The sequence below is a fragment of the Aquarana catesbeiana genome, linkage group LG11 (assembly GCF_042186555.1).
Source record: "Aquarana catesbeiana isolate 2022-GZ linkage group LG11, ASM4218655v1, whole genome shotgun sequence".
NCBI classification, from domain to species: Eukaryota; Metazoa; Chordata; class Amphibia; order Anura; family Ranidae; genus Aquarana; species Aquarana catesbeiana.
In genome coordinates this window covers 92,118,788-92,136,376 of record NC_133334.1, presented here as the reverse complement: position 1 = coordinate 92,136,376, position 17,589 = coordinate 92,118,788, and the positions used below count along the sequence as shown (strand labels likewise).

Genomic DNA, 17,589 nt, shown 5'->3' with positions numbered 1-17,589 from the left:
GTAATTTCTCAGTTAATGCTTTTTGCTGCCTATGTGTAGCAGTTTTGCACTTTGGTTTTTTTTTGGATGATTCAAGAGTGGCCGACTGTAGGCCTTATGTTTCTGTCTACCACTTTACCTTTGTAAAAGACTTTCAATAAAAAATAATTGAAACAGAAAAGGAAGGGGCCGGTAAATGACATATATACTAGCCCCTTCCCCCGTTCTCCATTCTGAAACATCCTACACAGCAGCAGAGGGAAGAGGTGAAGAGGGAAGCCAGCAGCACTGCACTGGGAGGTGCAGCAATGGGGGAAAGCCTGGCCTGGAGAGGGAATCAGCTCCGCATGTAGTGATTAGGGTGTGCCCTGCGCACACCTATGATTAAAACTGTTTTGGCCTAAAAGGGGTATATAGGTAAGAGAGCTGAAGTGGTTAAAAAGAGTCAATTTACAAACACTTGTTGTTCCTTTTTTTTTTTTTTTTTTTTTTTATTGTAGATGCAGGAGTACCTTCAAAGTGAAGACCCAGAATCTGATCATCACCCATAACTAGGGTGAGCAGTTTTAAGACAGACTGGATCTACAACCTATCTAGACTGAAGGTTGAAACTTACAAATCTTCCCGTACTGTGGGCAAATTTGATATTAGGAGAGAACTGGGTTAGATGTAATGGCTGGTAGGTTTTGCCTGAATCCTCAGACATTGGTATTTGCCTGAGATAGGCTTCATTTCCTGACTATATGTCTTCCTTTTTTAACTAGCCCTTTTCTTTCCGTGAAATGGTAAATCCATTAACCAATAGCAGACACATAAAAACAGCTTTTCAATTTATGACTCACTTTTGCATTGTGCCTACATGTATGTTGCTATCTCCTGCACAATATCAAGTGCACTCCATGCCCAAGCAGAGCAGGGAAAATGCACTTGTTTAAGATTAGAAGGAGGAGTCACCACACACAAGTACAACATTGAAATCCCTGGACAGTGACGTGGCAGTTGTTAAATGACATGTATTGTTTGTTTTTAACCTTTTCCTTTACCTTTTTATCTACCTTAATGCAGTTTCTCAAACAAATAGCATTTTATTAGAAAGCTTGACCATTAATGTAATAACATTACCTGTAACGGGTGCTGTGGTGGTTGATACAGTAGAGGTCGTAGAAAAGCTGAACACTGTAGTAGGTGCAGTTGTTGTGCAGGGAGTGATACTACCAACGATTTTTTGGTCAATACAGTATGCTACAATGCAGCCTCCCATTCCATCAGTGGTGTTGTAAACAACTTGATTCGACTTGTACATTTTTCCTTCATACACACAACATTCTGCAAAATACATGAAAATATTCTGTGAGGAAAGCCTAAAGCTGGATTGCAATGTATGTATATGATACCTTCTCCCTGATCAACATGCATTTAAAAATGTTCAGTCAAACCATTTTGAGACTAAGTGATGTTGTTGTTGGGTCTTCTGCTGGCCTTTGCAAGGTAGAGTTTAATGGGAGGAGTTGGCAGACTCTCATAAACGTCACATTTCCCTGCCTTGAGCATTACATGAAAGAACGCATTTCCTGCATCCTTTTAGACATGCACCTCTGATGTTCACAGATTTTAGTTGTGCAATCTCCTGTTCAGGTGCTTGATTACAATCTAATAAAGTGTATTCAAGCAAGTTATTATCAGATTGCACAGCTGAAGTCCAGCAGCACCCAGCACCTAGTTGGGATGCATGTCTAAAGGAATGTGGGTAATATGTTCTTTCATTTAATGCTCATGAAGAGCAGTGCAGTGACTGACTCTAGCCCTAAAGATTACAATCACACAGTAAAAAGAGCAAAAAACAGAGACTTTGTAAAATTAATTTTCACTTTGCTTGGTAAGGGACTGGTTTGACAACCCTTGAGCTTGTATTGATGGGCAAATGCATTTGAAATCAGTATAGGACTTATTATTATTATTATTCAAAATTCATTGACAGGTACATTTGACTTGTAGTTGCCCTTCTTTTGACCTGCATTTTGCCTACTTCTAAGCCTAATCAACTTGTTTTTAACTTCTTTGCATTCCCATGGATTTACAGTATATTGGGAAAGAAGATGCTCTGATGGAAAAGGCCCTAAACATTTGTATAGTATTTTAAAGGGGTTGTAAATCCTCAAGGTTTTTCACCCTAATGCATTCTATGAATGAAGGTGAAAAACCTTCTGTGCTGCAGCTCCCCCCAGACCCCCACCTTTTTCTTACCTGAGCCCGATCTGATTTAGTGATGTGCACGAGTGCAGTGGCTTCAACCTCATTGGACAGATTGCTAGCATCAGGAGCCATTGGCCCCTCCTGTTATCAATAAAATCCAGTGACATGGGGGCGGCACCTGGAGTGCCGGCAGAGGACCCCAGAAGAAGACGATCGGGGCTGCTCTGTGCAAAATGATTGCACACAGCAGGTAAGTATAAACATGTTTGTTATTTTTATTTTTAAGAAAACTAGGTTTACAACCCCTCTAATATTGTTTGTACTGTAATTGTTTGCTTGAGTTTATGTTTATTGTTAGTCACCAATAAACCTTATAAATTATCAAGTGTATCCAAGTCTGACAGATAGCTGTATTTGCAAATGACAGCTTGGCCATTTAAGTGCAGGTGATAAAGTCTAGTTTTATTTAGCACCCCTGGATTCACAGGTTGTTCCACTTCTTGTCCAGTGGTGAAAGTGTGCTGTCCATACTGCAGTACGGTACATCACCCACATAATGAAATGTGAGTCATTTCCTGTAGTTTAGTACTCTGAGCCTAATCTATGTAATGACATCCTCGGGGGGGGTCGTCTATGACAGCCTGAGCTCAGATCAATTGGGTGAAATAATGCAGGCAATCATTCAACCCAGAGAACTGGCATCATCTAGTGACAGAGAAGTACTGTGAGGGAAAGCTCTGGATTGAAGGTATGTATTGCAGCAAATTTGGCTTTTTAAAACTGTTCTTGGCTGCATATCTTTATAATAAAAAACAATCGTTTTTTTTTTCTAAAGATAAAGTTAAGCTTTTAAAGAGTACTGGTAAGACCTGAAAGGCAGCAAGTCTCTTTGAAGAATATGTTTTATTTATTTCATTGATAGAAATAAACATAGTTCAATCAATTATTTCTGTATTTTCCAAAAGGCTTTCTTATACTTTTATTTTACTTATGATTGAAATCTCTATATGGTTGTAAAGGTTCCTTGCCATACATTTCCCTGCAATATGAATTGTGAATCTAGATAAAAAAGATACTTTCAATATAGTAAAGTAAAATTTGCCACATGGAGACATGTATCTGCCCCAGTGTATGGGACTCGAGTGTTAAAGCGGTTTTAAACCCAAAACCAGAAATATATTGCAGCTTATCAAAAATTAGATGTGATGGCTGTATTTGTTTTATTTTATTAGATCGTCTGGCCAGTAACATGCCTGCACTCTGGATGAAGGAACACAGGGGTAACTTTGGACAGCAGCATTGTAAATATAGTTAATCTAGGGGAGGAGCATGTTAGAGAAACTAACAGACTTACAGTAGATACACTAACAAATTGAAGCTGAACTCTATCTAACAATTAAGGAGTCGCAAAAACAATTTTGTTCCTTTTGGGATAAAGGTTTTACCTAAATGAATAAAAACCGATCATTGTAAACGCCCCTGTAAATGGTTTATCCCATTCCTCTAACTGCTACATATCCAGGGTAGCTTGGTCTTCTGAAAAATAACAGACTTACTCGCAGAATCACCAGGTGCAAATAAAGGAGAGAAAGCCTAAAAAAGACAATTAATGCAGCCACCACCACATCTAAGAATTGGTAAGCTTTAATATAATAAATGCTGATTTTTGCATGTATTATCAGTGCAACTCTGGATGAAGGAGCACAGGGGCACTTTTGAAACTCTGTGATACTTTTTATAGAAGCTTGGCTGTTCTAAAATGTTGATGCTTTATGAGGCTTTTATAGCCAAATGAAGTTCAGAATGCAGCACAGGCAAAGTTTTCCTTCCCATTTAGTTTACAAGATCACATTATGTATGAATCAAGAGCGGTATTTTAAGTATTTTAAGCTTACTTTCAGTTGTGCACGCTTTTCCATTCAAGGTACACTTGCTGTAAAATAAAGTAAAATATAAAGTGTTATTTTTATACATACTATTATAACAAATCTTGTATTGCATTTCCTAGAAGTTAGTTTTAGGTAAGCTCATCATGCACCTTGGCAATTCAAACTGAGCATATGTTTAAAAAAGTGTAAGCAGAGGTTACCTTTAGTGAAAACAGCATCTCAAAATAAGATCAAAAGATATAAGTAGCTACATTAATATGAAAATCTTGATTTTCTGGACCTTGCTCCTTCATATTTTCTATTGAGTTCAGTTTACATGATCACATTATGTACAAATCAAGAGTGGTAGCTATATTTTAAAACTTAGGATGTGAAAGGGACAGGGCCAAGATCAACGTGTATGGATGATATAAACCACTTCAGTTACTTATATCTTGACCTATATTGATTATTATCACTTAAAGAGGTTCTAAAGTTCATTCTATGCATAAAGATAAGAAACTTTCTGTGTGCAGCAGCCCCCCTCATTCATCCCAAAGGTGTTCTATCAGGTTGAGGCCAGTACTCTGTGCAGGCCAATCAAGTTCCTCCACCCCCAAACTCGCTCATCCATGTCTTTATGGACCTTGCTTTGTGCACTGGTGCACAGTCATGTTGGAACAGGAAGGGGCCTTCCCAAGCATGAATTTGTCCAAAATGTCTTGGTATGCCTTAAGAGTTCCCTTCACTGGAACTAAGGGGCCAACCCAACTCCTTAAAAACAACCCCCCCCCGCCATAATCGCTCCTCCGCCAAATGATTTGAACCAGTGCACAAAGCAAGGTCCATAAAGACATGGATGAGTGAGTTTGGGGTGGAAGAACTTGACTGGCTTGCACAGAGTCCTGACCTCAAACTGACAGAACACATTTGGGATGAATCAGAGTGGAGACTGAGAGCCAGGCCTTCTTGTTCAACATCAGTGTCTGACTCCACAAATGCGCTTCTGAAATAATGGTCAAACATTCCCATAGACACACTCTTAAACCTTGTTGACAGCCTTCCCAGAAGAGTTGAAGCTGTTATAGCTGCAAAGGGTAGGCCAACTCAATATTGAACTCTACAGACTAATGCCCCGTACACACGGTCAGACATTGATCGGACATTCCGACAACAAAATCCATGCATTTTTTCCGACAGATGTTGGCTCAAACTTGTCTTGCATACACACGGTCGGACAAAGTTGTCGGAAAATCTGAACGTGGTGGCGTAAAACAAGTACTTCAGGACTATAAACGGGGCAGTAGCCAACAGCTTTAGTCTCTTAATTTATTCTGAGCATGCGTGGCACTTTGTGCGTCGGATTTGTGTACACATGATCGGAATTTCCGACAACGGATTTTGTTGTCGGAAAATTTTGTAGCAAGCTCTCAAACTTTGTATGTCGGAAATTCTTATGGAAAATGTGTGACGGAGCCTACACACAGTTGGAATTTCTGACAACAAGGTCCTATCACACATTTTCCATCGGAAAATCCTATCGTGTGTACAGGGCATAAGATTGGGATGTTATTAAAGTTAATTTGCGTGTAAAGGCAGGTGTCCCAATACTTTAGGTAATATAGTGTATATATATTCTTGTTTTCATTTTATCCTTTTACTAAAGAATGTGCAAGTCTTACCATGTGGTGCAGATGCTATCATTACTATTGCGGGGCATGACATCACCAACATTATATACTGTTCCATTAACTGAATAGCAGGGACAAACTGGAACACATTCCATTTTATCCTCATCGAAGAAAGGTCTTTCAGGTGGGCAGTTTGGATAACAACCTGCACAAAGAGACAGAAAAGGATATGTTTTTTTTTTTTCAATTATGGTATTAAATGCAAGGATCACTTAAGCCAAAACTTAGAAATGAATGGTTGATATAACTGGATGAGTTACATACAAAGTGTGGTTCAGAAGAATGCAGCCATAAGGTTAAGTGTATGATTGTAACAACCTGCATATTTATAAAGCAGTGAATGTGCCATTCATCAAAAATTCACAGGTGATTTATAAATTTCTGTGATTCAAAACACATGGGCCAGGAAGATTTACCTGGAAAAAACGAATATCACATTCATTGCTTTATAAATATGCCCAATTTATTTGTTAGTTGAAGTAAGGTATTAAATTGTAAAGATGTTGGTTTTGGAATTTTTTTTAAAGATCGTTATTTATTAGCAGGGAAGGGTATTCCCAACATTTGAATTGCCCAATTCTTCAAAAATTAAGCAGGACAGTGGGGTATTCTGTAAAGTTCCAGTGATTCTTTAATAATGATGTATGTATCTCTATAGTCTTCTGTAACATACCAATAGTGACATTTTATGTCACTGTTCAGAACAAATGGCTTAAGTGTTAAAATATATCAGTTCTGCATAGACCATACCAACACTTTTTTACTGGAGTCATAAACATTTAAAGTATTCACAAAGGTCTAAAACTGAATTGTGTCATTCATTCTGAAGCCACTGGCAATTTACAGTTACAGTATATTTACCTTCCAAGCCTGGCAGGTTGTGATAGCATACACCATCGGGGTTTCTGCAGGTCTTCATGCATCGAGCACCACATGGTTTGTAGTGCCATTCGCACAGCTGTTGCTGATTGTAGAAATCACAGAAAATTGCTGTTGGTTTAAAGAAAATGAAGATTATTCTTAAAATAATCAATCATATTTAATGATTTGCTTGTACTGTTATGAAAATATAAATCTACTGACGGCACATGGTGGGTGTCCTCCAGTTGACGCAGACTCCGGCCTCACTGCAGGCTTGGGCATATGCAGCTACAGCAGTACAGAAACACTCACAATCTCCACCAGTATCACAGGCACATGCGTCAGTGACACAAGCATCATAGTACTTATTTGGATTCACCTGCGATTGGCACAATATGCAAATTTATTAGATTGGAAGCTACATGCACACGGGTGAGCAAATCATCATTTTAAACAATATCTTGAATATAAACAATAAAAATATAAACATGGATTCAAGAAAAAAAAATTTGGAAAGGCTCATATGGAAGTCTAAGAAAGTACCAAAGTCAGATAATATGTGATGCACAAGCCTCATAAAATAAAACACAAACTTCTCTTACATTCCCCGACTGAGCCAAGTCCTCCTTCATTTGTGTCTCAAATGCTCCCCCTCCCAGACACTGCAGCTCACAGTGGGAGGACTTCAGCAACCAAGGCAGTACTGTAAACCCGGAAAGCAGTGGACAAGACTAGGTGTTGCCAGCTGCTGATAGGCAAGCTGCTAATAGCCACACCCACTGCAACATCTTGCCATCTCACTGTAGTACAGGCAGGTACAGTCTACATGACAGTGGCAACATTTATATATAAAGTTGATGCAGGGAATGTCCAATTGCCTCTCGATGGATCAGGAAGGAATTTTTTGCCCCCTGCTGTAAGCAAATTGGATCATGCCTTGCTGGGGTTTTTCGCCTTCCTCTGGATCAACTGTGGTTATAGGGTTGTATTCATGGGATTATATGATTTGTTTATTATTTTTATTGGCTGAACTAGATGGACTTGTGTCTTTTTTCAACCTGGATAATTATGTAACTATGTAACTATGTAACTCTGCTCTGAATTCATTGCCACACCATCACATGAAGCTGCTTTAGGTGGACTTCAGTAGCAGGATCAACAGGTATTTGTGACACTTTTCAGGGAGGCTAAAAGAAAACTGTAAGTGCAGGTTTTTCTTATAATTACAGTATATGCTGCAGCACAATTTTTTTAAAGGAGACCATATTTCTACTTTAAGAAGTAGGTTTGGAAATAATATTAACACATTATTAATTATCAGGTAAAAATTAAATATCACAGATCATAGAAACAATATGTTATGTACCATGGAAGTTCCTGAGAGCCAGGTAATATTTAATACATATATTTTTTATATGGAAGTCCGGGCTCAGAACAAGTGGGCTGCATGATGCTGGCTGTGATTTAACTCAGAAGATTAAAAAATGACCGGACTCAGAATAAAAGTATCGTGGAGGATAACTCCAGATTGATGGTGTGTACTTCTGCAAAAGCTGTTTTTTTTATGGTTTGTCTATTCTTTTTATTTAATATTTTATTTGCTGGAGTTCAGCTTTAGGGGAACGTAACCTTTAACCTTTAAGTGAAGTAAAATTGTGAAAACAAAAGTTTATATACTTAAAAGAGGATGTAATACTACAGTTGGCTGATTTAAATATAAGACCTACCAGGGAGTGACAATCTGCGAATGTTACACTGGTGAGGATACTGCACTGTTTCTGGGACCAAGCTTTTCTGTACGGGTTCCTAGCACAGGCATCTCCTAAGTCTGTAACATCCAAACAACTTGGAGACTGCTTCCAGCTGTTAGCAAACTCCATCACATCTCCAACTACAGCCAAACCTCTGGTGGTATAGTCGTTGACAAAGTTGCCATCGTAGTTACCGCAAAGACCGCAGACTTTACCCTAGAAGAAAAAAAAGTATTTATAGCAACCTACTTGTGGATAAACTATTACTAAATTAAATATTTAAAGATGAATTACCTGAAAGCTTGGATCCAACTTGATGTATATGCTAGTTTGCTTGTCCCACACCAAGACCAGACCATTGAGTGCTTCAATCACCATGTAGATACCCATTTGGTGCACCTTGTATGGCACATAATTTCCAGTATTTTGTTGCACAACCTCAAATGTTTTGTCAGCAAGTATGAGTTCATAATTCTGCAAAACAAAAAATATTAACTCATAATGGTTTGGTTAGCTTTTTGGGATGATTTTGCTCTCATCTTAATTATATGTGGGAATACAGGATAAATACAACATTAGTCATATATATTTTGAAAATAAATATACTCACGCCAAGGAAAACTTTAATTGATTTAGAGCAGGTGGTTCCAGTGGTACCACATGGGATATTCTCAGTAATGATACGGAAAGTTCCATTGTTAGTGTCACTGCTGCAGTAGTCCTAAGTTTCCAAGTTAAGAAAAACATTATAATAGTCATTTTAGTGGTTTAAACTGTGAAATGTAACTAAGCACAACTGGTAAAAGTAAAGAGTACAACATAGTATGGTAATGTCACTATTAGGGATGAGCCGAACACCCCCCGGTTCGGTTCGCACCAGAACCCGCGAACGGACCGAAAGTTCGCACGAACGTTAGAACCCCATTGACGTCTATGGGACTCGAACGTTCAAAATCAAAAGTGCTCATTTTAAAGGCTAATTTGCATGGTATTGTCCTAAAAAGGGTTTGGGGACCCGGGTCCTACCCCAGGGGACATGTATCAATGCAAAAAAAACTTTTAAAAACGGCCGTTTTTTCGGGAGCAGTGATTTTAATGATGCTTAAAGTAAAAAAAAAAAAAGTGAAATATTCCTTTAAATATCGTACCTGGGGGGTGTCTATAGTATGCCTGTAAAGTGACGCGTGTTTCCCATGTTTAGAACAGTCCCTGCACCAAATGTCATTTTTAAAGGAAAAAATCTCATTTAAAACTGCTTGCGGGTTTAATGTCATGTCGGGTCATGGCAATATGGATGAAAATCAGTGAGACAAACGGCATGGGTACCCCCCAGTCCATTACCAGGCCCTTTGGGTCTTGTATGGATATTAAGGGGAACCCCGCACCCAAATTAAAATAAGGAAAGGTGTGGGGCCACCAGGCCCTATATACTCTGAACAGCAGTATACAGGCGGTGCAAACAAGACAGGGACTGTAGGTTTGTTGTTAAGTAGAATCTGTTTGTAATTTTGAACATTTTTAACGTGTTTAGCTCCAGCCAAAAAATCTTTTCTAAGCTTTTTGGAAAACATAGGGAAGGGTTATCACCCCTGTGACATTTGTTTTGCTGTCTTTCCTCCTCTTCAGAAGATTTCACCTCACTTTTTTGTCCCAATGAAAAATGTTTTTTGAAAATTTGGGTTTTTTTGTGGAACAAGGATTGGAAAGCATCAGTGGAAAGGAGAAATTGTTTTCCCATATTAACTCTTACAGGAGAGAATTTCCCTTCCTAGGGGTAGATTTCATCTCACTTCCTGTTGTCGCCTTCCGTTTGCAAGTAGGAGTCGTTTGTAAGTTAGATGTTTGAAAGTAGGGTCCTGCCCTATATACTCAGCAGAAATTTGGGCCTTAGGTGTTGCTGTGGCCACAACACTGTAAGCCCTCACAGGGCCCTGCTGTGAAATATTAGATCAAGAATTGTAATTACATGCCCCTGTTGAACAGGAGCTGAAAAATTAGGCCTTAGGCACTGGTGCTGGTGCCACAACACTGCAACCCCTCACAGACACTCTAGTTGGAACGCAGGAACGAGCCCTGCTGCAAAGTATTGCTTCAAAAATTGTAATTACACGCCCCTGTTAGACAGGGGCAGAAAAATTGGGCCTTAGGCACTGGTGCTGGTGCCACAACACTGCAACCCCTCACAGACACTCTAGTTGGAACGCAGGAACGAGCCCTGCTGCAAAGTATTGCATCAAAAATTGTAATTACACGCCCCTGTTAGACAGGGGCAGAAAAATTGGGCCTTAGGCACTGGTGCTGGTGCCACAACACTGCAACCCCTCACAGACACTCTAGTTGGAACGCAGGAACGAGCCCTGCTGCAAAGTATTGCATCAAAAATTGTAATTACACGCCCCTGTTAGACAGGGACAGAAAAACTGGGCCTTAGGCACTGGTGCTGGTGCCACAACACTGCAACCCCTCACAGACACTCTAGTTGGAATGCAGGAACGAGCCCTGCTGCAAAGTATTACATCAAAAATTGTAATTACACGCCCCTGTTAAACAGGGGCTGAAAAATTGTGCCTTAGGCACTGGTGGTGGCGCCCAGAACCAAAAATGTTCTTACAAGCTATCAGCGTGATGATTGAGGAGGAAGAGGATAATTACTCAGGGATAGTCACTCAGCATCAGCATAGGCAGTCTTTGAAGGGATCTGAGAGTTCAAAAAAAATTATTCGGTTACATCAGCATCAGGAGCTTGGTAGCTGGTGGTGATCCAAGACTCATTCATTTTTATGAAGGTCAGCCGATCGACCGAGTCGGTGGACAGACGCACCCTGTGATCGGTTACCACGCCTCCAGCAGCACTGAATGTGCGTTCCGAAAGAACGCTGGATGCAGGACAGGCCAGTAGCTCAATTGCATACTGTGCAAGCTCTGGCCAGTGATCCATCCTCAAGACCCAGTAACCCAGAGGATTTTCGGTGGGAAAGGTGTCCAAGTCTGATCTTGCCCCTAGGTATTCCTGCACCATGTAAAACAGACGCTGGCGATGGTTGCTGGAACCGATCATACCTTGGGGCTGCGGACCAAAAAATTGTCTGAACGCATCGGTCAGACGGCCACCTTCTCCACCGCTCCTTCTTTGACTGACCGAAGCCTCAGCAACACGTTGTCCAGAAACAGGAGTTTGTAACCTCCCAGTCTCTGGGAACGCGTTGCACAGACCTTTCTGCAAGGCCTCCCGAAGATGTTTCATCCTCTGCTCCCTCTGCGATGGCAAGATAAGGTCCGCAACCTTACCCTTGTAACGTGGATCAAGGAGGGTTGCCAGCCAGTATTGGTCCTTCTCCTTGATACCACGAATACGAGGATCCTTATGCAGGCTTTGCAGGATCAGGGAGGCCATGCAGCGTAGGTTTGCTGAGGCATTCGGTCCGGAGTCCTCTGGGTCACTAAGAACGACATGGTCCGCAGCCACCTCCTCCCAGCCACGTACAAGTCCATGTGTTTCTTGGGACTGATCCCTTAAAGACTGCTGCTGATGCTGAGTGCCAGGCTCCACCTCCATACTGACACAATCTTCCTCCTCCTCCTCTTCCTCCTCGTCCTCTTCCTGTGTGATCGGCGGGCACGCAGGAACACTGTCTGGATAAAGGGGGCCTTGAGAGCTAAGGAAGTCCTCCTCTTCCTGCCTCTGTTCTGCCTCAAGTGCCCTGTCCATTATTCCACGCAGCGTGTGCTCCAACAGGTGGACAAGGGGGACAGTGTCACTGATGCATGCACTGTCACTGCTCACCATCCTCGTGGCCTCCTCGAATGGTGACAGGACAGTGCATGCATCCCTGATCATGGCCCACTGGCGTGGGGAAAAAAAACCAAGCTCCCCTGACCCTGTCCTGGTGCCATAGTCGCACAGGTACTCATTGATGGCCCTCTGCTGCATGTGCAGCCGCTGCAGCATGGCCAACGTTGAGTTCCACCTGGTGGGCATGTCACAGATTAGGCGGTTCTTGGGCAGGTTAAACTCCTTTTGGAGGTCCGTCAGCCGAGCACTGGCATTATATGACTGGCGGAAATGCACACAGACTTTCCTGGCCTGCCTCAGGACATCCTGTAAGCCCGGGTACCTGCCCAAGAACCGCTGCACCACCAAGTTAAGGACGTGAGCCAAACAGGGCACATGGGTCATTTGTCCCTGTCGGAGGGCAGAGAGGAGGTTGGTGCCATTGTCGCAAACCACCATTCCTGCCTTAAGTTGGCGTGGCGTCAACCACCTCTGAACCTGCCCCTGCAGAGCTGACAGAACCTCTGCCCCAGTGTGGCTCCTGTCCCCCAAGCACACCAGCTCAAGCACCGCATGGCATCTTTTGGCCTGCGTACTTGCGTAGCCCCTTGAACGCCTACGGAGCACCGCTGGTTCCGAGGAAGAGGCCATGGAGGAAGAAGAAGAGGAGGGGGTGGAGGAGAGAGGTGTGTCACAATCAGCATTTTGGAGGCGTGGTGGCGGAACAACCTCCAACACTACTGCACCTTGTCCTGCATCCTTCCCAGCTGCCAGCAGAGTCACCCAATGCGCCGTGAAACTTAGGTAACGTCCCTGTCCATGCCTGCTGGACCATGAGTCAGCGGTAATATGCACCTTACCGCTGACCGCCCTGTCCAGCGAGGCATGGACATTGCCTTCCACATGCCGGTAGAGAGCCGGAATCGCCTTCCGTGAGAAAAAGTGGCGTTTGGGTACCTGCCACTGAGGAACCGCACATTCCACAAACTCACGGAAGGGGGCAGAGTCTACCAACTGAAAAGGCAGCAGTTGAAGTGCTAGCAATTTTGCCAAGCTAGCATTCAACCGCTGGGCATGTGGATGGCTGGGAGCAAACTTCTTTCGGCGGTGCAGCAGCTGGGGCAGGGAAATTTGCCTGGTACAATCTGACGTCGGTGTACCAAAAGCAGATTGCCCACAAGTACTTGGCTGTGACACACCTAATTCTACACCTTCATTCCTCTCACTGCAGGTCTCAGAGAGGACTGAAGGTCTAGTGGGGTTGGAAATCTCAGCTGATGAGGAGCAAGGAGAGATCCTCTTTGTTCTTTGGTGTGGGTCTTTTAGATACGCTTGCCAACGAACTGCATGGCAGGTCAACATATGTCTGGTCAAGCATGTGGTACCCAAGCGGGAGATGTTTTGGCCACGCGAGATACGCTTGAGACGTATGTTGCAAATAGCAGCGGTGCGATCTGATGCACTCGTCTCAAAAAAGGCCCACACCAAAGAACTTTTTGAATAACGCGCAGAGACTGCAGCGCCCTGCACATGTGGAGCTTTGGGGTGTGATGCAGTCAATGTGCTGCCCTTAGGCTGGCCCCTGGAGGGCATCCTGCCTCGTTGGTGATGTGCCGCCGCCTCCTCCTCCTCCTCCTCCTCCTCCTCCTCCTCTCTCCTATCAGGCACCCACGTTGAGTCAGTGACCTCATCATCCCCTCCCTCCTCATCACTGGAGCAAACCTGGCAGTATGCTGCAGCAGGGGGAGCATGACTGCCAGATTGCTGTCCTTCTTGGGCACCCCCTCTGTCCGTGCTCATGTTACTGCCTTCATCGAGCTCAGTATCGTCATCAGAGCCTTCCAAACGCTGGGCATCCTCCTGGAGCATGTACCCAACACTGTGGTCAAACAGTTCGAGGGAATCCTCATGAGGACATGGTGGAGCTAGGGAAGGAGTCACTGATGACATTGAGCTGAGGGAAGAGGCCGCTGCTTTGCCAGACAAAGCACCCTGGGCATGGGTGAGAGAGGATGAGGAGGATGAGGACGGCTTGGTCATCCACTCGACCAAGTCTTCCGCATGTTGCGGCTCAACACGGCCAGCTGCCGAAAAAAAGGCCAAGCGTGTCCCATGGCCACGTGCTGATGAGGATGCACCGTCTCCACGACCAGCACTAGACACAGAGCCTGCTTGCCCTCTCTTATTGGCTTGTGACTGTCTGCCTCTCCTTCTTGGCCTTCCAGACATACTAATGGCCTGTAGCTGCACTAAGCTGGGATAGAACACCTGTAATTTTCTTCAGGTAGCTTTATATACTGTAACCAGACAAGCCTGCCTGTCAGTAGGAAGATAACAGGAACGGATCTAGCTGAACACTGTGAGCAGGACGCACTGTACTAAATGTAAATAGTCTAGCTGCCTGACCGTGGTACTAATAGGATCAAATAGAACACCTGTAATTTTCTTCAGGTAGCTTTATATACTGTAACCAGACAAGCCTGCCTGTCAGTAGGAAGATAACAGGAACGGATCTAGCTGTACACTGTGAGCAGGACGCACTGTACTAAATGTAAATAGTCTAGCTGCCTGACCGTGGTACTAATAGGATCAAATAGAACACCTGTAATTTTCTTCAGGTAGCTTTATATACTGTAACCAGACAAGCCTGCCTGTCAGTAGGAAGATAACAGGAACGGATCTAGCTGAACACTGTGAGCAGGACGCACTGTACTAAATGTAAATAGTCTAGCTGCCTGACCGTGGTACTAATAGGATCAAATAGAACACCTGTAATTTTCTTCAGGTAGCTTTATATACTGTAACCAGACAAGCCTGCCTGTCAGTAGGAAGATAACAGGAACGGATCTAGCTGAACACTGTGAGCAGGACGCACTGCACTAAATGTAAATAGTCTAGAAGATAACAGGAACGGATCTAGCTGAACACTGTGAGCAGGACGCACTGCACTAAATGTAAATAGTCTAGAAGATAACAGGAACGGATCTAGCTGAACACTGTGAGCAGGACGCACTGCACTAAATGTAAATAGTCTAGAAGATAACAGGAACGGATCTAGCTGAACACTGTGAGCAGGACGCACTGCACTAAATGTAAATAGTCTAGAAGATAACAGGAACGGATCTAGCTGAACACTGTGAGCAGGACGCACTGCACTAAATGTAAATAGCAGGAACGGATCTAGCTGAACACTGTGAGCAGGACGCACTGCACTAAATGTAAATAGTCTAGAAGATAACAGGAACGGATCTAGCTGAACACTGTGAGCAGGACGCACTGCACTAAATGTAAATAGCAGGAACGGATCTAGCTGAACACTGTGAGCAGGACGCACTGCACTAAATGTAAATAGTCTAGAAGATAACAGGAATGGATCTAGCTGAACACTGTGAGCAGGACGCACTGCACTAAATGTAAATAGCAGGAACGGCTCTAGCTGAACACTGTGAGCAGGACGCACTGCACTAAATGTAAATAGCAGGAACGGATCTAGCTGAACACTGTGAGCAGGACGCACTGCACTAAATGTAAATAACAGGAACCGATCTAGCTGAACACTGTGAGCAGGACGCACTGCACTAAATGTAAATAGTCTAGAAGATAACAGGAACGGATCTAGCTGAACACTGTGAGCAGGACGCACTGCACTAAATGTAAATAGCAGGAACGGATCTAGCTGAACACTGTGAGCAGGACGCACTGCACTAAATGTAAATAGCAGGAACGGATCTAGTTGAACACAGTGAGCAGGATGCACTGCACTAAATGTAAATAGCAGGAACGGATCTAGCTGAACACTGTGAGCAGGACGCACTGCACTAAATGTAAATAACAGGAACGGATCTAGCTGAACACTGTGAGCAGGACGCACTGCACTAAATGTAAATAGCAGGAACGGATCTAGCTGAACACTGTGAGCAGGACGCACTGCACTAAATGTAAATAGCAGGAACGGATCTAGCTGAACACTGTGAGCAGGACGCACTGCACTAAATGTAAATTGCAGGAACGGATCTAGCTGAACACTGTGAGCAGGACGCACTGCACTAAATGTAAATAGTCTAGAAGATAACAGGAACGGATCTAGCTGAACACTGTGAGCAGGACGCACTGCACTAAATGTAAATAGCAGGAACGGATCTAGCTGAACACTGTGAGCAGGACGCACTGCATTAAATGTAAATAGTCTAGATAGAAGATAACAGGAACGGATCTAGCTAAACTGAATACAGTGTATATATATATATGCAACACCTGGGATGCATATATATACACAATACACTGTAAGTGCAGCTAACTGACTGACTGTTCTGCCTAATCTATCTAACTCAAATCAAATGACACTGTCTCTCTCTCTCTCTATCTCTCAGCACACCGGAACACACACTACACAGGGCCGCCGTGCAGGCGGCCTTATATAGTGTGGGGTGTGTACTAAATCCCCTGAGCCATAATTGGCCAAAGCCACCCTGGCTTTGGCCAATTACAGCTCTCTCTACTGACGGCGCTGTGATTGGCCAAGCATGCGGGTCATAGTGCATGCTTGGCCAATCATCAGCCAGCAATGCACTGCGATGCCGCAGTGAATTATGGGCCGTGACGCACCACACAAATTTAGCGCGAACGGCCCATATCGTTCGCAATTCGGCGAACGGGCGAACAGCCGATGTTCGAGTCGAACATGGGTTCGACTCGAACACGAAGCTCATCCCTAGTCACTATACATTTACAGATGTTCCTGTAAAAAAGTGCCTTATGTAGTATGAGTAATATGGATTTGGTGATATGCACATCTTTTAGCCTGGGTATTTACATGAAGATTTGTGTGATATGCAGGGAATCACAGAATTCAGGAAATAGTGAAATATGAATTATACATTTGGACAAATCTGCAAACCTACTGCATTCTTCAAAAGCATGAAACAAATCTGAAGCTTTCTAAACCATATTATTTCATAAACATGTAATGTTTTAGTCTTATAATCAGTCTTTTTTTGTTTTTGACCTGAAAGGTATTTACAGTAGAAGCAAAGATCTAAAAGTAAAGATCTAAACGTAAAGAGTGCTAATGGTGCAATTGTCCTTCCTTCCTTAAAATGAACACAATATAGAAGGAGGAACATGTATTAATGCTATTGCTTGTCAAATTGCATGTTTATTTGATGTGAAAACATGACCATACAGCCAAATGGCGATCATTCACCTCTTTTCTGTTGTACTGCAAAACTGCAAGCACTTATTTTTAGGGATGGAATTCAGATTCAGAACTATCACAGAGCTTAGAAATGTTAAGGATCCTTTTTAAATACAGATGTGTTTATTTTTATAGCAGAACATGTATTATACAAAATATGTATAAAACAAATCTGTTCCTAACCTGCATTAAAAATAAAGGAAGCCAAAAAAATAGCAACCACATACAAACACAGTTTTGATAAATGTCCCTCAATCTCTACAGTTGTTCCCAACCTCTA

General features: G+C 42.9%; 1 protein-coding gene across 42 annotated transcripts in view; it reads right to left on the bottom strand.

Moving 5' to 3' along the window:
* The window catches only part of LOC141112193 (uncharacterized), a 114,168-nt gene that overhangs the window by 60,146 nt on the left and 36,433 nt on the right, over window positions 1-17,589 (bottom strand). For all 42 annotated transcript variants that reach the window (XM_073604738.1, XM_073604746.1, XM_073604754.1 and 39 more), the window contains exons 25-32: window positions 8,954-9,064; window positions 8,638-8,817; window positions 8,320-8,559; window positions 6,815-6,971; window positions 6,593-6,721; window positions 5,723-5,876; window positions 4,068-4,105; window positions 1,102-1,305 (exon numbers count right to left, since the gene is read on the bottom strand). In XM_073604738.1, coding sequence (XP_073460839.1) covers window positions 1,102-1,305; window positions 4,068-4,105; window positions 5,723-5,876; window positions 6,593-6,721; window positions 6,815-6,971; window positions 8,320-8,559; window positions 8,638-8,817; window positions 8,954-9,064 — 1,213 coding nt within the window. The remainder of the gene's footprint in view (window positions 1-1,101; window positions 1,306-4,067; window positions 4,106-5,722; window positions 5,877-6,592; window positions 6,722-6,814; window positions 6,972-8,319; window positions 8,560-8,637; window positions 8,818-8,953; window positions 9,065-17,589) is intronic.